We start from the raw sequence: 19,075 nt of genomic DNA, 5'->3' as shown, positions 1-19,075 counted from the left end.
TTTCTGTAGAAAATTATACATAGCACAAACGGTCGCCGAAATTGCCTAGCATTTTTGTAAAACAACCGAACTTTATTTCCGCTATTCATCTCACTTTAGTTTATAGTTATAGTTGCAATGAACAATACATTGAGAGTGTATGTGCTTTCTCAATGCATTCATATTACAGGTTACATAAACGAGATTTATTCAAGGCGATTATGAATGATTGCCAATGAAAATGAGATTAAAGATTATTATCATGAAAATGACTGGGAATGAAATACGTAATATTTAATAATATTAATAAGCAACATTAAACATTGTCTTTTACTAACGCTTATTTATGTGTTACCTTTCAGACTCTATGAAGATGTATCTGTTTCTGGCAATTTTGGTATACAAATGCAGTAATTACTTCTCATGTGCTGAGTATGACCTGACAGATGGAGCTTCGACAGAGAATGAGGCCACACTTACATTTGGCAACGATCCGGAAGTTGTCGGAGACTATTTCGATAACAACAAAGCGTTAGTATATGAATTTCAAAGAAGCATAAAAAGTGACAACACAGAAATAGAAGCGAGAAGGCGAAGTGCAATCGACAAAAACTTTATGCGTTTCGGCAGATCTGATCCAAATCTACAACGAATTTCACGGGCTAGTAAGGGAACAAATCTGATGCGTTTCGGACGTGCGGATAGGGGATTTCTACGGTTTGGCAGACTGCCAAATGATGTACCATACTCACTTGTGAACTTTGACCTGGATAGTTCAGAACACGCTGACAGAACAAATGATTTGGATGAAGAAACAGTACCATCAAAACGAACACCCAGTTCTTCTGAGGAAGTGGAAACAAATCAATCCGGAGAACAAAATAAACCGAAACAAGTCATGTATTTCCGACGTGATTTTCCCAAAAACCTAATGCGATTTGGTAAACGAGGTGATGAGGGAAGATTCACGCGGTTAGACCGCGCTAATCTTATGAGATTCGGTCGGACAGGAAACAGTGCGTCTCGTGCGAACTACCTGCGTCTCGGTCGTGCCAACGGCAATCTCATGCGGTTTGGAAGATCTAAAGGAAATTTGATGCGATTCGGTCGATCAGATCCGCACTTTCTACGACTGATCAAGATGGATAACAACTTTATGCGATTTGGCCGATCTGATAAAGTTATGAAAACTAAAACCACAAATGGAACCGTTGCCGCTGACCCTACCTCCACCTCTGTTGATGATGGAATGCAGGACCAGCAGCGATTATCATCCGACGAGAGTGAAGAATCTTTCAAACCGCCTTCCAACTCAAACAAGGATTACGATGTTCACTTACGTGAAGAAGACATCCTTACTCCAATTTACGTTGTTAACTCCTAGATCGTTCACGATAACTGAATGCATTGAATAGTGCAGTAAACCGGACAAGTTTCTCAAAATCAGATTGTTGATGTATTAAACACGTTCATATTTACCTTGCTTTTCAAGGTGTCGAACGAATAATATAAGGCTGGGATTAGCAATCTGATTTCGATTAAGTTCAGCCGAGTTGAATCAGAGATATACTCATTTTCCAGAATGCCAAAAGTTAAAATAAACCCAGATGAAGTGATTCTTACTATTTATCTATATTTATAAATTTACAAATGATTGTAATCGTTATTATCATTATCACCTAAGTCATACTGATTTACTTATCAATCAAGATTAATAGTACACGCATGAAAAAATATCAAAAACTTAAAAGCTCAATGAACTAAAACACTATCTGAAAACCATTCATCCCTTCCATTTTAACAGTAAATGCTCAATCTTGGTCCTATATACGATATGTGATTCAATCTTCAGTTTCAGCAACCGATTCTTAATGTACAGGTGAATTATGACGATTCGACCAGCGTGATTTTATTCGAAAGTGAAAATATACTTCGAAGAAACTACGCACATGCAAGCAAAGTTTTTGCATTACATTGTTATTACTTTTGTGATATTCGACCATTTGTTTCAACAAACTTCGCAACCTTTGCTTAGCGTACAGATCCATTACATGGCTAGTGCTACGAGTTTAAGAACTCTAAGAATCTTTTCAGGTCAAGACTCAAACCTACGACTACTGGTGTGTAAGACCCGGGGATATGTACATGTACTTTTTCTTTAATTATAGGTTTCGCATTTCTTCGAGAGATTGACCAGTTAGGTGCGGAGGTTGGTCCAGTGATTCCTAGTTGTATATATATCTCTGATAGTTGAGCATGGCTTTCGGTTCGCTGGCGTCTCGAAGACCCAAGATTTAAGTATGACTACATACTCAAGTTTCGGATTAAGTCTACACCAACGGAGAAATGCCTGATGATGCTTCTCCCGAAACCGGTGCTTCCGAAACACATCATCGTCCAGAGAGATACCGAGGCCAGTTAAGTGATTTCCGGAAAAGTATGGCTTCCTGTTCACTGGCGCTCCGACGATCCTAATAGGTACGTCGAACATGGCTTCCGGTTCGCTAGCACCTATACGACTCAAAACAGGTTCTATGGAAACTTCTCAATTTGTTCCCGACCGATGATCTAGCCCACAGTAACGGAGATCTTCCTTGCGGTGTGAATTCTCCCGATACAGGTATATTCGTGATTGAAGGATGGCTCCGCTTCATTGGCGCCTCAACGATCCTAGCTTGTGCTATGTCGCGATATACTCGTCTAGTCCTCGTTGGTGGATCTAGACTACACAGACAAAGAATTCCTAACCATAGAAATTCTCCAGAACCAACGCTTATTCTCTGATCTCTTCCTCATTATCGTTGTAGCTCTGACAGTACGAGTACTTCAATATGGTAAAATAACTGAAGTGCTCGCCTGAAGCTATTGTCTTTCGGGCCACCGACCTTCGGTATGATTCATTATAGCGCATTGATCTTTTTCATCATCAATCATCTTCAGTGTTATAAGCAGCGATCTTCAGCGTTATAAATTCAACTCACATCGGTCATCACACACAATTTTCACAACTATATGTTCAAATGAAAGTTTGCTCTGCCTTTGAGGTTTGTAATAATTCGTTCACATTGGATCCAATGTCCAATTCCAAAGTTACGAGTCAACGTATGTGATCGGTTTGAAGAAAAAACCCTGTTTTAATCCACCAGGAGAAGATTTGATGTCGATTTTGAAAATGTTTTACGATTTTTCGCCCTTTTCAGTGATGGTATAAAATTTGTAACACACTTTACCCTACATTTCCGGATCCGGAAGTCGGATTTGGATGAATTTTAAGAATTCCATATAGGACCACAGGACTTTTCATTTGAACCTAAGTTTGTGAAAATCGGTCGCGCCATCTATGAGAAAATCTGGAAAACATATTTTCATTTTTTATGCACATTTTACTCCATAACTCCGAAACCAGAAGTCAGATTAAAATGAAACTCAGGAATTTAGTATGGGACCACAAGACCTTTCATTTGAACATAAGTTTGTGAAAATCGGTTCAACAATCTCCGAAAAAAGTTGGTGCACTTATTTTCACAATTTTTTGCACTTTTTACCCCATAATTCTGGAACCGGAAGTCGGATCAAAATAATATTCGGGAATTTTGTATGGGACCACAAGACCTTTCATTTGAATATAGGTTTGTGGAAATCGGTTCAGCCATCTCCGAGAAAAGTTAGTACAAAAATACGTCACATACACACATACATTTTGCGTACTCAACGAACTGAGTCGAATGGTATATGACGAATAGTACCCTCCGGACCTCGGTTCAAAAGTCGGTTTTCACAGTGATTGCATAACCTTCCTATATGAGAAAGGCAAAAAACAAAAACATGGGTAATGGCTCCAATAATCAGAACAAATTGGCTCCAGTTCCCAACCCATAAAGTAAGAAATTTTTTGTGATCCAGAAGACGAATGAACTTATGGTGAAGACATATACAATCGAAGAATAAAAAAGAAAATTCAAATTTACCTCCAAAAGCTTCGATTCTTATACCTTGATGATTGATTAACAATCGGTGTCACATTGATTTCCGATATTGAGTGGCGAAGGTCCCAAAAGCAAGCGATAAAAGTTCTTTGGTTTAACTTCTATATAAATCGAATAAATTTTATTCGGATCAAACTTCTGATTATGGTGTTATGAGTTGTTAAGAATGATTGGGTAAAAAATGCCGATGCTATGCATGGTGTAAAGAAGGGAAATGAATCTAAAAATTTATTTCCCAACAGCTAACCAAAGTTTCTGTTAGCGAAATGAATCATATAATTAATGTTTACTTAAAAACTGACCAATAGTGATGCCTATATATTCAAGGAAAAAGTATAAAAATTCCACAGCACTGAGAAAACTGCTTCCAAGAAATAAAGCGGCTGCACCACCAAACGATACTGAAAAGAAATGCGAATCATTAATAGGAGTTTATCAGGCATTCTTAGCATAACTAAGTTTTAACTTGTTGTGACGTACCTACAAGGTCACTCAAATTGAAAAGAACACTTCGTTTTATACGTCTTTTTGGGAAAAACATCTCCACCGATAATTGATTGTTTAGTTGCAAAATTTTCTGAAATTAAAAATAAATAAATAAATGAAAATAAACTATGAGTATCGAAAGAAAAGGTAAGATGAAAAAGCAGCAAGAGTTATATTCTGGCTTCAAGTAACTTTTCGTACTCATTTAAGTGATGGTGAAACAAGGATACGTATGTATTACGTGCAAATTTTAGCGTATTGGAGAAGATAGTGGTTCCGGATCCGATTTCCGGTTCCCGAATTATAGGGTAACGTATGTTAATGATTATGTACCCTCATTTAAAGCGACGGAACAAAATACGAAAAAAAAATTCTAAATTGGTCTCTGAACTATTTGAATCAGTAGTCTTCATCAGTGGGCAGCCTAATACACCGATTCCGGCTATCTTGGTCGCCGGGTTTCGATTAACGACGGGAGATAATAGTCATATATTCAAAAATGGATCTCACTCACTTTTCTCAGAGATGGTAGAACCGATATTCCCCATCTTAGTTAACTCCGTCGTTTAAAGTACGATGTCAAAATGGAATAAAATCTTCAAATTTGAATAGAAACTAGTAGACTTCGATTATGTCGGTGCTCGAACACCGGTACCGGAAGTACCTACAACAATGGAACTCACTTCGTTTTCTCATGGATGGCCTAACCGATCAGAGAATTGTTTCATTCTGTAGGTTATACTAGTTAATAGAAAATCTTCTTAGTTACTTTCAAGAATCGAAGAGAAGCATTTTGAACAGAATATCAACGTATTATATATGAGAATATGATTGATATGAACTAATTGGCTCAAGTGGTACGCTCCCCTGAATAGGGGCCCAATCATTTTCAAAAATTGATAATGCAAATATAGTAAACTTTCTTCACAGTTTTCTTCATCTGATTTATCTTCTTCAACGATTTTTTTTTATATTTTCAACTATTCCTGATATTTTATATGAAAAAGGGACATCAGTGATATATTTTATCCATTTGATCTAAGATATCTACAGTACGACAGAAAACACAAAGAAATTCATGACACAATACCGGCTACTTTTGCAAACTATCACTTTCGCCAGTGGTCATTCAAGATTCATCTTATATCAATCAACATAACAAATCAATATTACAAGAAAATAAATTCCATTTCATTCAACTATATTTTTAAAAATATTGCTAGCAATACCTTTTCACTGCTACAGGTGTTCGAACTACTATTTTGGAAAATAAATAAAGAAGCGAAATGATAAAGGGCACTGATCAGCCTTCTAATACAACGAATTAGTTTTTTGTCTTAGTTTTGCTTGCCAAAAAACAGGAATTATAAGCGGACCGATTACGACTTATCCAATCGTTCGGTGTGTTTCAAATTAGATAGAAGTAAGAAGTGGTAAATTTAGCCATATGATAAAAAATCCTTTGAATAGATGTTCAATTACGAAAACGGTGTCTAAGCATGAGCAGTCTATTGAACTATTGTTATTAACTATAAATATTTTTTTTCTACTTTCTCCTAAAGTGCAATAAACTCCTACTATTGCTATCTACAACACATAAAAATGAAAAAAAAAACAATAATACTCTTCTAGAGACAATTAATTTCTAAGTATCATTTTCAAAATAAAATTAAATTAATAATTCAGTTTTTTCACAGACCCTACTTTCTCTATATGGTACCACCAGCAGTGCTACTAGGAGAATTTATTAATGATTTTCCATTCATCGGAGGTTATTATTTGATAATTTCTACCACAAACGTCGAATTAGTTTGCTCCATTCAAAGCGTTGTTTCTTAAATACATTTTCTGTCATTATCAGCTCACTAAAAATTTCTAGAGTCCTCCAATTAACTCCTAGAGCCTAAAACATTTTTACGCGTAATGTTAAATTTTTGCATAGTACCTATAGAACCCAAATGGTTCACGAAACATTGATTGCAGCTGGAATCTAAATTTTGTTTTACTCTAACATTCATATCAACGTTTCCATGTGTCTCTATCCAATGTATTGACGCTAGCATGAAACGGGTAAGTTCGATTCGAACTAGTAGGAAGAAAATAAACACATTTTACTTAGCTTACCAGAATGCTAATCGATAGTTGAGTGAACTTTGTGGATTCACATTGTTCCATGCAAGGACAGCTGGCATCATACCAGTTATGAAATTTTCTAGATAAACAAACCATTCCAGACGCGTTACATTTGACTAGATGGGCTACCAATGGAAAATGAGTAATAAGTAATGTAACTATTTTAAATAAGTAATGCCACGATTTTTTATGATCTTACCAATATTATAGAAAAAGGGAATGCAATTACATATTTTTAGCGCTTTCTTTATCCGGCAATCGATTTTACACAATTGAGGTGTATGTACCTACTTAAACATAAGTAAATTAATAGGCTACCGATGTAGAAGCTCGGTTACATACCCTAAAATTCGACGAAGTTTCATGCTGATAGATACATTTGCGGCGTACTGGAGAGATGTGCTTTAGATTACTGGAAGCAACTATTTGATCTACCCATAACGCTATCTTCACTTGTTCATTACCTCCCATTTCACTACTAATAGTATCAGTAGCTGTCATTACTTCATCTTCTGTGTGAACATACTATGGATACATAGATGTTAGATACGTCATTTTTCAATAATTATTTATGTTTTTGAATTTACCAGATTTATTCGTGCTTTGCCATATGCGCTTACAACTACCGTCGATTTGCAGTAATCAAACGAAGAACAACTATTCGGCCATGTTCTGTTTCTATAATTCACTGTGCTGCTGCAATTGATATATGCAAAAGAAACCTCATTTTCGATTGAGTCATGCCAAGATAAAAACCAATAATTGTCAATTGTAATTGATCATTGATCGTCGAAGATTTCGAATGCATGAAATAATAATATGTATAAATCAGTTGACGATGTAAGAACTAGCGTACCTAGCATTTTGTAAATATGAAAAATTTGATGAGCTAAAGCACATTCCCATTTCCGTAATAACAGGTTGAAAGTATGACGATGGTAAAAATTCCAAACGTCTCACGGTCCAAGCGGCTTCCAGCATATCTACATTATCTAGACTTGCATCGCCTTCAAATGGTACAAAAGAAACTAAATTGTTATATGTGGCGTTTGCAATGGTGTGTAAATACTGATTGTAATAATTGAACTTCGCATGTATTTCTGTAATGTTCCACAACCTGCAAGATCATTTTTTCGTTTACCGTATACAATATTAGAAAACAACCATACATACCTATGAATCATTTCTTTCGATTGAAGTTCATTGATATATGAAGGGCAGATCGTCACTGCCGGTGGCCGATAGATCCAATTGCGGTAATCAGTTTGCAGAGTTAGTACGATCGGGTGCTTCTGGTACCTTTCCCACGTGGTTAGGCAAATGGCATAGGAGGAGTAAAGCGAACAAATAATAATCACCGTCCAAAACAATCTCTCCAGCCAATGTCGATTTTTCGCAACTAAATGATGCAAACCATGCACCGAAGATTCCTCGGCACAGGTATGAAGTAACTTCATGTTCAAGAAGGCGAATCGTTCTTTGTCAGCCACCGAAGCGTTAAAACAGAATCGCGTTTCACTTAGAATTAACCTCTATCAGTTATAGTTTACAGTGGAAGGTCGATTAGTGCGTGTTCTGTTATATGTTGATAGAACGGTGAGTCGTGTGTGAGAAAACAAGGATATTGCATTTGTAAGGGCATATGTAAAAAATGTATACACCATTAGTAGTTGGAATTTAATTACAGCTGCGGAGCTTTATTCCGATAGGCAAGGCTGACAATTTTTCTTGACCATTAAACACCAGCGTAGCGTTTCCACCATATGCGTCAGGCATAAGTTATGACTCGTTAAAATGCTAAGAATTTAAATCATGTTATAATTAGTCACGAATATTGAGAACAAAAGATACCAGTCGAATAAGCGTACGTATGATCCAATTTATTTAATGGTTCCTTTTCATCTAATCTGAATTGGTCGTCGCCAGGAGGTAAGGAAAAGCACGTTCAAAATTAACTCGAATCGATAGTAAGTATTCGTCATTAGTCATCCAAACTGAATCAATGGTCTAACAGTAATTTCACTATAAGCCTAAGATTGTCATAATATGTATAGTTTTGCAATGACTAAGCAGAAACATATATTGGAGAAGCCAAATGAATGAAAAACTAACAGAAAAGATGATTTATTGGAAAAAGATACGCTCAGAGACAGGACTCGAACCTGCGTTGTTATGCATTCCGTGCATACGCGCTACCATTTCGCCACTCTGAATCTTGTTTTAGTCACTCTAAAACGCCAGTCAGACACAGTAGAATGTACATCGAACATGGTCTACATCCTGACCGTCACCCGATCGATACCCATCGATACATCCAAACATCTTCTCTGTCCATCAAACACTAGTCTTCTCGCTTTATACCTATTTCTCCGATCAAGCATTGAGTAGGAGAGTGTATTTATAATCGCTTGTCACCTTCTTTAATGGTGCCAGTCGCTGGCTAGACATGGGATGTTCTAAATAGAAATACACGTTTATTGTAAATATTAGGCTACAAAGTACAGGGTGTCCCACGAAAAATTTCGAATTTAAAAATAAAAAAACGGATTGATAGATTTTAATGATCATACATTTATTTGAAAGGTTGATTCATGAAATTAATTTAGGAAAAATGTTTGGTTTTAACAGGATGGCGCAACGTGCCACACAGCTAACGAATGAATCGATGTTCTGCGAACAATCTCCGAGAAGCTACGATTAAAGATAAATGTTACGCCAACCATCCAGAAACAATTGGAGACCTCAAGCACGAAATTTAAGTTACTATTGATGACATAAGGCCAGAAACAATTAAAAATGTACTCAAAAATTGGGTGGATCGGATTGGCTACTACCAAGCCAGCCGTGAGGGTCATTCGAACGACATTATTTTTCATAAAAATTTCATGAATCAACCTTTCAAATAAATGTATAATCATTAAAATCTATCAAACCATTCTTTGTTATTACTTATTTAAAGTCGATTTTTTTTGTGGGATACCTTCGACAGCTACGAATTTTGTAGTTTTATCCACCAACTCACGAATATCACGTCGAAAGGGCTGATGGAGTTTGTAAGTAGCTCAAATCTGTAATAGACAATGAATGTAATCGTAAAACTCTTGCGGGATCTAGTAGGTAGTAGATCTTGGACGTAACTCCTTTCTCCGACAGAGTTTGCATCAAGCCCGCTTTTACATTTACTACTATATGTATTCCTGAAGTGGAGGCAGCGGCCCATGGTCCAAAACGGACAAGACGGAAAGGACCAATCGAACAAAAAAAAAGACAGTGAGCTAGGGGCACATAACAAAATTTTGCTCCCGGGCCCATTAATACGTGAACAAAAGTGACTAAAACTAGCTCATGAGGCTCCATTTTTTCTATTCATCAGCTCACCTCATGATTTACGATGCAATCCGTAAAATTATGGTAAAGATGAAACTCATCGTTGATCTAAACAAACACACTCACCTATACAGAGCACCACTGACATCAAATTATGATGATTGGTTCTTAGTTTTGATTTCATAGCATCTAACTATGTTATCCTAGTTTTAAAAAGTGAGTACTGAGTTAGGCATCACCGTCCCGAGCTATACCGGTGAGTATATGCTGCCAACAACCCAGATTTTCGGTTCTGTTTTCGCTGGTACTAAAACGAACACGAGCATTAATGTACGAAAACAAAAGTCGAACAGTAGCGTGATGTATACCATAAACGATTGAATTTCATGTCTCGAGCTTAACACAACTGGATACTGAACCGAATGCGCTTTCCAGTATACGAGAACATGTGTTGAGAATTGGATTGAAATGGTCTATTCAAACGTTGGCCGCCCATGGCAACTCTGGCGGATGGGGAATACAAGCGAGACAGTATAATAAGAATCTGATTCAATGTGTTGATGTACAAACACATCAAATCACAACTCACATATCGTCTCTCAGTGGGTTCTAATATTTGATGTGCACTCAGCGCTCATCTGCTGATTGCTTTACACTACGATGTTGAGAAGATGTTTTCTCTACACAAATGGTTACCCAGTTACTCAACTCGCTCAGTGATGCTTCTGAAACCGATTTGCAGGTGAGCTGAACTCAGTGATGATGAATGCATACATTCGTTATCTGATCGTGTGTATATATTTTTGGATCCTTTGAATGTTTCATTTGATATTGTGTCATATCGTAATCTCAAATCTACAAACTAAGACTTCTACAAAGAGGACTTCGCCTGTTCGTAGAAGTCTTCATCCACTTTGTCCACTTCAAATTGTTTTCAAGATTAATGGAGCGTGCAAGGCTTTCGACCATGGATGGAGATGCATGAAAAATCATGGAGAGATACATTTATTGGATCCATACAACTATTGTTTAGTTAAAGATTTAAATAAATTAATAAAAATAACAATATCCACTATTGTTAGACAAATTATAGCATGTGGATGCCTTGTATGGTGGCAGAAAGGAGAAATTACGACTGAACTGTGGAACTGCTACTGAACTGCTCGCGACAACTCCTACTGCTGCTTTACAAGATATCTTGGACATTAAACATTACTATATGTATTCCTGAAACAAAAAGCATTATCTCACATGTAGTTCTCGTTTCAAAATAATCAATGTGAAATATCCTTTTTGTTTTCCGCCGAAGAACGACCCCAATTAGGTTGAAGTCAAGAGAAAAACACGATATAAACAATCCTTTTCGTGAAGAGTCGTTGTCTTGTTATTTAAAACGACTACTTGATCACAAAGTAATTTGTTCGGATCTCTGTTGGATGGTCGTCCTGGTGCAAGTGTATACTTGTATGTTCACGTGATGGATACTCTATTGCAGTGGTTTCCAACCTTTTTATTTCGAGGGCCTTTTGGAACCTGATTTATTATTTATTTATTGATTTATTTAATCAACAGACAAATTTAAGTCCTAATGATTGTTTCTAAGATTATATAGTTTATTTTACCAGGCTTTAACCCCTTTTCGAACCTGTCCCGTGTTGGCGGTTCAATGCATGGGGCACTGGTCTTACATGCCAGTTGTCGTATGTTCGAGCCATGACTTGGAAGGATTCTTTGTGTCGGTAGGATTGTAGTCAGAGCCGCCGAGAGAAAAAAAACGGGCCCGGGGGATTTCAATACGGTAATACGGGCCCTCTTCGAAAACACTACTTCACTCAATCTTGGAGGATTGAACTAGCAAAAAAAATGCTCCAACCGGAATCACCGGATCGACCTCGGCACTCCTTCGAGTATCATGGTGGCATAACATGAATGGTCGGTGTCGGAAAAACTTCCTTTGCCGGGGAACTCTCCGTCGGTGTAGGCTAGATCCTTCACCGGGGACTAGCCGAGTAGAAGCCACAACATCGAAGTCGAGTCGTCGGGGCGCCAGTGAACCGGAAACCATGCTCCAACCGGAATTCGGGTGTCTCGTCTGGCGAAACACGAGCTAAGCTGTGCTAAGCTCGATGAACTTAGTCGAATGCTATCTGACTATCTGACTATCTGTGAAAATGAAATAATGATTCGGGTTCAATGTGACAATGACACTCAAGCTAGAACACATTGCTACTAACTCTGCAATATAAACAGATGCCGGTTCTTCAAGCCTGAATGAAGCCGAAACATTATCATTAAACATACCAAACCCAGTAGCCTCTTCAATTCGCAACCGTCCGTTAAAAACATTTTCTCAAAGTCAATATGCCTGAACTTATTAGAAAAAAAATTTAAATTTTTATCTAGCGTAGGAGATCCGGGATACTACGCACTTCGGGCTGCATTGATGTGTCGAAAAATAAAGTTGATTCAGGAACAGGTTTTTTAATTGAACTCAAAAATGATTTTGTTGTGCAATAAAGTTGAAGGAAATTTTATTTTGAGCAACTTTGCTGAAAAAGGCACCTCTCTAGCTTTTCATTTGATCGAGTTACACCAATTTTCCCGAGTAAAAGGAGAGTGGCTCCTGGAAAATCATTTTTTTTGTTCTAACTTTTTTGTGAAACGTTATGTGGAAAAGCTGGCTTCGAAAGAGTTGTTGAACTAATTATTGCGCATAATTTTGCCGAACCAAGTTTTTTCATATGAGCTACCAGTGAAAAGTTATGATTGTTTTTTCTTCAAAAAATAGTCAAGTTTCAAATATCAATATTCATTAGATGCCAGAACTTTAAAAATGTTTCCTATGCGTTTTGTGAAAGGTCATAATATAAGTAAAAATTTAAGAGAAAATTGGAAAGGTATTATTTTTTAACTTATTTAAATTAGTCTTGAAAATATCTTCAAAAAACTCAAAAACATTGCATAACTCTTAAACGCCTTAACGTATCAACATAGTTTCTTTAGCAAAATAATAGTACCAAATTAGTTATACAAGTGTTCCATACACTGTCCATTCGAGAAATGAGACACACAAAAACTGCAGCCTAAAATAGATTACGGAACAATTTTAATAAATTTATTACCAAAATAACTACTTCAATTGAGTTTGAGCAACTGAGGATTAGAGATACTGTGTAAACTGGTTGTTCCGAACTAGTTGGTCATGATAAATCTATGAAAAGAAATTGATTTACAAAAAGCTTACGGATTTGATGATTGCTGGTAAGAGTAATAATGACATTTTACAGTATCTCATTAAAGAATTTCCGAATGCTGAAGAAAGTTCAATACTCAAGTAGATCATTTTGATGAGGTCAATTGATCAATAACCGGAAGGCTGACACGGATAGACACATATCTTGAAACATATCTAGGACGTCAACCCTTCCTATGTTATGTGGTTAAAATATACTGTCATGAATCAAACGAACGCGATTGTATGATGCACATATAATTTCAGCTGGAATACGATAATTGAAGCAGTCCAATACAAGTCCGTAAGGTACGCTTTGCGACTTTTACCCTAGAACGATTATATGGAACTTCCGTCATTTGAGGATCGATGTCGTCTCCTAGGCAGTGAACCTATGGAATTGAGAAGGAAAGAGATTGCTTTTAGGTGCTGTTGGTAGACCTACCTCGAGAGATCATTTCGTCAACGTAATTTGTTGCTCCTTGAGAGTCAAAACACGGTATACGGACAGTATGAGCCATTTAGAACCATTTGTCGACAACTCAACGAGTTTGCAGCTTTTTTTATTTATACTTGGTGTCCAAAATATTTTATCTTGGAATACTTGAACTTTCTAAAATATTTCCCCATTTCAAATCAAATTTTCTTTGAAATGGCGATCAATATCGAAAAATCTATCTGGTGAGGATGATGATGAAATTTTGTTGGGAATATTCTGTGAAATTTCCAGAATGTTTCATTGGGTTCTTCGTTCGAGTTGTATTTTTTTCTATCTGAAGAACTACTGAAAACTGCAACCCTTGGAATGGTTTACCTTTACTTGCTCATGGAATAAGGCTTTTTAAGGCTTATATCATTCATATAAAGTGATGAAGTCAAGATAACTTAGTTTAGATACGATTTTTGCATGAAAAATATTTGTTGTCGCGATAAAACTAAAGTCTTATATTTTTCTGCGAAACACAGGCAGCTTCAATGCATCCATCATTTTATTTGCGGAAGCGTTTGAAAAAAGAAGAGAGAAATAAAATTGACACAACAAGGTTTTCAAAGGCTCAAACGCGAAAGGAAATCAAAACCTACGGGCGACCTGTCCTTAGGCCTTACGACAACGGTAAAGTTGCTCTGAACATCTTTCTGTCATAATTACACTGACTTGTTCAACATTCATTACCAACGTTCTTTAGAATTTACAAACAATCCGTTAACTATTGAACCTCGTGTACTGTTCTGTTTTTCACCAGTGAAATAAAGGGAACACATAAATTTAAAAATAACTCGTACGATATTTTTGTCCACCAAATTAAATTATGTATTGCTACTAGATTAAGTACTTTCTATTCAATAATGATTCTAACTAGGCAAGATGGGCCATCATTGGCATTAACCTGTCACGTTAGTGACTCAATAAATAAAAAAAAATATAATCAAGATTTATATCATTCATATCATTATTCATCGTTGATGGTAGCGAAAAAAATCTTGCTTACCATCCCGAAATCACAGGAATTATGAAGAATTAAGCATTTCTCGTACAATTTTCTCGAAATCAGACTAAATTTTTACTTTTTCACTTCCGAAAATAAATTCATTTGACCGATATGAGTCTCACCGAAGTAGTCAGTAATGCTGAATGCTGTGACAGCCAAGTAAAGCGAAGCTTACTTAGTTCTTCTAGTAAATTAGGCTGTCTCTTCATATGTTTTCATGTGCAGGGTAGTTTAATTGGAAAAACAATTTCCCCGGTTAGGAGCTAGCCACGAGTTCGAGTCCCGTCTCTACGGTAACATTTTCGTAGTTTTCATTATATGGCGTCATTTCTGCTTTTCTTGTTAGATGTTGATCAAATATAAAATAAAATCCAGATGCTCATTCAAATCTAACATCCGGTTCCGGAGATACAGAGGGATTATTGTAAAAATGACAATTTCAAGAGCATTTTTTTGTAATGTGATAAGTAGCGAATTCTACAATTTGCAAATCATTTTCGTTTCATAAGAGACGAATTGCACAAAACTCAAATTCAAATAAAAGTCAGATGTTCACAAACCATCAAAAATCTTTTAAGGGGCTAAAAACAATTTCAATTTTTAGGTCATGTTAGTTGATGGTCATACGAGCCGTTTTTGGCTATACTGGTTAATATATTTCGATTCCTGATGTACCGGAAATAATGATCGAAAATCCGAAACGATACTTAGTTTAACATCATAAAGATTCAAACTGATGTTCTTAAGGTGTCATACAAAATTGCTGATTTTTGTCTTTCTCATATAGAAAGGCTATACAATCACTGAGAAAACCGACTTACCCCGGAGAGGTTAAAATTAAAAGTCTTATGGTCCCATACAAAGTTCAGGAATTTCATTTAGATCCGACTTCCGGTTTCAGAGTTAAAGGTCTTATGGACCCATACATAGTTCCGGAATTTCAGCAAGATTCAACTACCGGTTCTGGAATTACAGGGTGATATGAATCAAAAATGTGAAAATAATGTCACTCACTTTTCTCGAAGATGGAATTTCATTTGGATCCGGCTTCCAGTTTAGGAATGGAGTGATATGCACCAAAAAAGTGAAATCAACACCACTCACTTTTTTCGGAGATGGTTCAACCGATTTTCACAAACTTAGATTCAAATGAAAGAACTTATGATCCTATACAAAATCCCTGAATATCATTTGAATTCGATTTCCTTTTCCAGAATTCCAGGATGATATGCATAAAAAATGTGAAAATAGTGTCACTCACTTTTCGCGGAGATGGCTGAACCGATTTTCACAATCTTAGATTCAACTGAAAGGTCTTAAGATGCCTTAAGAATATCTCAATTTTCATTTGGATCAAACTCATTGTTTCGGAAGTAGGGTGCTTAGTGTAAAAATGTTAATTTCAAAAATATTTTTTTCATAAGCTACCTCTTTATATCGGCTATTGAGTTTGTCTAGTTTGCAGACCATGAGAGTTTGTAACAGAATAAACGATTGATAGTCCCATAAATGACTTGCGGAAATTTCTCCAAGTTCGACTACTGTCACATTTTTTTCCAAAATTCAAATCGTCATAGAGAATTGTAAAAAAAATGTAGGTCATATTAGATATCCAGCTTTCGGTTCATGAAGTACCGACAATAGTAATCAAATGTGATAAAAAGGAGCTCACTTCACTTTCTCACTTATGAGTGAATAGGTTTTCACTAACTTAAATTCAAATGTGCTACAGAAATCTTCAAAATTCTTTTATAAACTTTTTTGAGTTGTAGCATTTCGGGGAATTTATGTTGTAATAATATGAGAAAGGCATCATTACACCACTAGCTGGATTAAAAAAAATTTTTCTTTTCGATCCGACTCCCAGTTTTAGAATTATTTACTGGGTAAGTGATTAAAATTCCAAACTGCCTTTTAAATCGAATATGCAGAAAACTTAGAAATTTTATTAAATTGAGCTGAAAACTTTGTAGTTTATATTAACTGGTGGTTGAACAAAACTGAATTTCACTATACCGGTACCCAGTTAACGGAAATAGTTGTAAAAATCAGCTCACTACATTCCCTCATACATGAAAGAGTTGATATCTTAGATTCAAATAAAAAATCTTATGGTCTTAAGCGAATGAAATCTTGAAAACTGGCGATAAAACATTGTTAAGCTTATAGTGTTCTAAAGAATCCTGTGAAATCCCGTGGAAGCAATAAATTAGAATTAAAAAGTGATAACGAATCTTTATAATCACAATTATTTACGCTTCGTCTTCCACTTGTCAGTGCAGAGCTGTTTAAATTGAACTGCTTAGTGCAAACTCAAACCGCTCAATTTGAACCTTTAAGCAGACGTAATTTTAACGCTATTTGCGAAATACTTTTATTTTTCGCCGAAGCACAATGAATTTCCTGACGTTCCGATTTATAATTAAATTATGAACATTTACTATCGAAATTGGAAAAACAACGTTATTATTAGACAATTTATGGTCTCATTTATTCTGGAATTGTGAACTTTATAGCTGAACAACTCAGAAAAAATTATATAATTGTGAAAATTCTGAAAACAATATAACTTGTCATAATTTCTTCTATCAAAATTCAATATTGAAATCCATTTGTTATACGTTATTGTTTTCAGTTTGTACAGTGTTTACTGTGTTTTATGATCTATAATTTTGAACGCTGTGGACTATAAATTTTCTTCATATGTAATTTTGCTAATTGGTTGAGAAGTCTGTTTAAAAAGAAGATCAAGTGCAACATTGGCATACAGCTCTCTGACTCAGACTTTACTTTGCACTACATCCAGTGAATATTATATAAAATTATATCTATTCAATAATTAGTCGCATTAAGTTTGCTTATTGCAAACAGATCAAATTTATAGCGCGGTTTTTTGATTGCTCGAATGGTAGATACGGTTGCTCGAATCATCGTTCAGAATTCTATTTGAGTAGCATTCGTTAAGTTTCACCTTAGCCAAGCAGTAGTGCTTATCGTGAAACAAATTCCAAAAAATCCGACAACACTTACGATCGCGACGTTATACGCGAAAATTGTGGAGAGCAAGAGACTTCAATGCGTCCGGTTCGTTACTTCTATCGTTGGCTTAGGTAAGTTCGCGCGAACTGTTTTTCCATCATTTCAGTTGAGATCCAAACAGTGTCGAGTGAAGACGTGTAACTCAGTCAAACATAACATCCCCTCCTCGTGGTCCGATCGATCTCGTACAGAACGTGGCTGTAGTTGTAGTTCTGTGCCAGACGTTTTCTGACGGTCCAAGACTCAAGCAGGTGGTTTGGAGAGCGCGCGCGCGTGAACAGTTTAAACCACCTTGAGGCGATTTTCTTTCTACACACAAACCAACGCAGACAACCTGCAACGAGAGAAAAATAGTTTGTGCCTTTTTGACTTGTTTGGCAATTGCAATTAGACGTTGCTGGAGCTATAGTAAGTGCTTCTCAAGACAGCTGAGTCTGAGTGATACAATCCTCGGTACATAGGTCGAAAAACGTGTAGTAAAAGTGGGCGACAGCCTAGCTTAGATAAATTGTTGAAGCTAGTGTCCGTTTTGTACATACTATATTGAAAAAAAAAACGACGTGACCTGAAAAAGGTGAATTTTTTAAATTATAAGTTTGCTAGTCCTCTCAATATTAGTTATAAGTGAAGTTCATAGACGAATATCGGCGATCTACAAGCAGATTTATTTTTCAACTCGCCGAAGTAAAAGGAATTTATTTTTTCCCCAACGATAAAGGTAAGTGCTTGTAGGAAGAGTTTCACATAAATTCATTGAATCTCTGAATGTTTTTGCATTACACTTTGAAAAAAAATTTGTTTTTTTAAGACTTTGTATTATCACCTTTATGTTAAGTAATACTGTCACTTAACGATAACAGTAAAAATCATATCACTTATCGCGATGTAACGAAATATTTGTTACCTGTCAACTACCCATTATTACCTGGTCGATCATTACCGAAATTGTTGACTCTTTTATGTTCAACTTTACTGAAGAGATACGAATCCACTTTCATTAGTATTTATAGGTGATTTGGACAGATATCATCTCTGGAAATCACACTATGGAATGTAACTATTTGAGAATGAAAGATTTTTAAGTTTTAGTGCATTGAAGTAAGTAAACCGCAGCTTTACTAAGAAAAAATAATTGCGACAAAAAATATCCTGACTTATTTCGATTGTCCAGTTTCAATGCCCAACTGACGGCTTTAGGATTAGGAATGTATTCTATATAGAGTACCTATGTCAGGTATTCCGAACTATTATTCTTAAGAAAATAACATTGCAAGTTGTCAAAATTTAATGTTTTCACATTATGAACGAGTTTTTTGTCTTTAGTCGCACGAACTTTGAACATAAAAACAAAACACAAGGTCGAACCATTGAATAATAGAACATATTTCCCTACAATCGTATCA

General features: G+C 36.0%; 3 protein-coding genes across 4 annotated transcripts in view; 2 read left to right on the top strand and 1 right to left on the bottom strand.

Annotated features, from left to right (window-relative positions):
- The window catches only part of LOC131436206 (FMRFamide-related peptides), a 59,827-nt gene extending 58,124 nt beyond the window's left edge, over positions 1-1,703 (top strand). For both annotated transcript variants that reach the window (XM_058604802.1, XM_058604801.1), the window contains exon 2: positions 342-1,703. In XM_058604802.1, the coding sequence (XP_058460785.1) occupies positions 347-1,363 (1,017 nt within the window). In that variant the 5' untranslated portion in view covers positions 342-346 and the 3' untranslated portion in view covers positions 1,364-1,703. The remainder of the gene's footprint in view (positions 1-341) is intronic.
- Positions 1,704-1,705: 2 nt separating this feature from the next.
- Positions 1,706-8,041, bottom strand: LOC131434078 (sodium channel protein Nach-like). The gene is made up of 8 exons (XM_058600727.1): positions 7,758-8,041; positions 7,441-7,701; positions 7,172-7,280; positions 6,927-7,109; positions 6,784-6,871; positions 6,576-6,709; positions 4,446-4,542; positions 1,706-4,366 (listed from the first exon to the last, which is right to left on the bottom strand). Exons 1-8 carry the CDS (start codon positions 8,039-8,041, stop codon positions 4,245-4,247), a joined length of 1,278 nt encoding a protein of 425 aa, XP_058456710.1. The 3' UTR covers positions 1,706-4,244.
- Positions 8,042-17,789: 9,748 nt separating this feature from the next.
- LOC131436676 (putative fatty acyl-CoA reductase CG5065) overlaps positions 17,790-19,075 on the top strand; it is a 30,257-nt gene continuing 28,971 nt past the window's right edge. The window contains exon 1 of the mRNA XM_058605535.1: positions 17,790-18,390. The gene's annotated coding sequence lies outside the window, so the exon portion shown is untranslated. The remainder of the gene's footprint in view (positions 18,391-19,075) is intronic.

Source organism: Malaya genurostris, chromosome 3 (assembly GCF_030247185.1).
Source record: "Malaya genurostris strain Urasoe2022 chromosome 3, Malgen_1.1, whole genome shotgun sequence".
Taxonomy (NCBI): Eukaryota; Metazoa; Arthropoda; class Insecta; order Diptera; family Culicidae; genus Malaya; species Malaya genurostris.
This window is presented reverse-complemented; position numbering and strand designations above follow the sequence as displayed.

Coding starts and splice junctions, on each gene's coding strand:
- LOC131434078 (XM_058600727.1), bottom strand. CDS start 8,041: ATGAAGTTACTTCATACCTGTGCCGAGGAATCTTCGGTGCATGGTTTG. Junction 7,110..7,171: donor GCAAAGCACGAATAAATCTG/GTAAATTCAAAA, acceptor ATGTATCCATAG/TATGTTCACACAGAAGATGA. Junction 6,872..6,926: donor AAACTTCGTCGAATTTTAGG/GTATGTAACCGA, acceptor ATGTTTAAGTAG/GTACATACACCTCAATTGTG.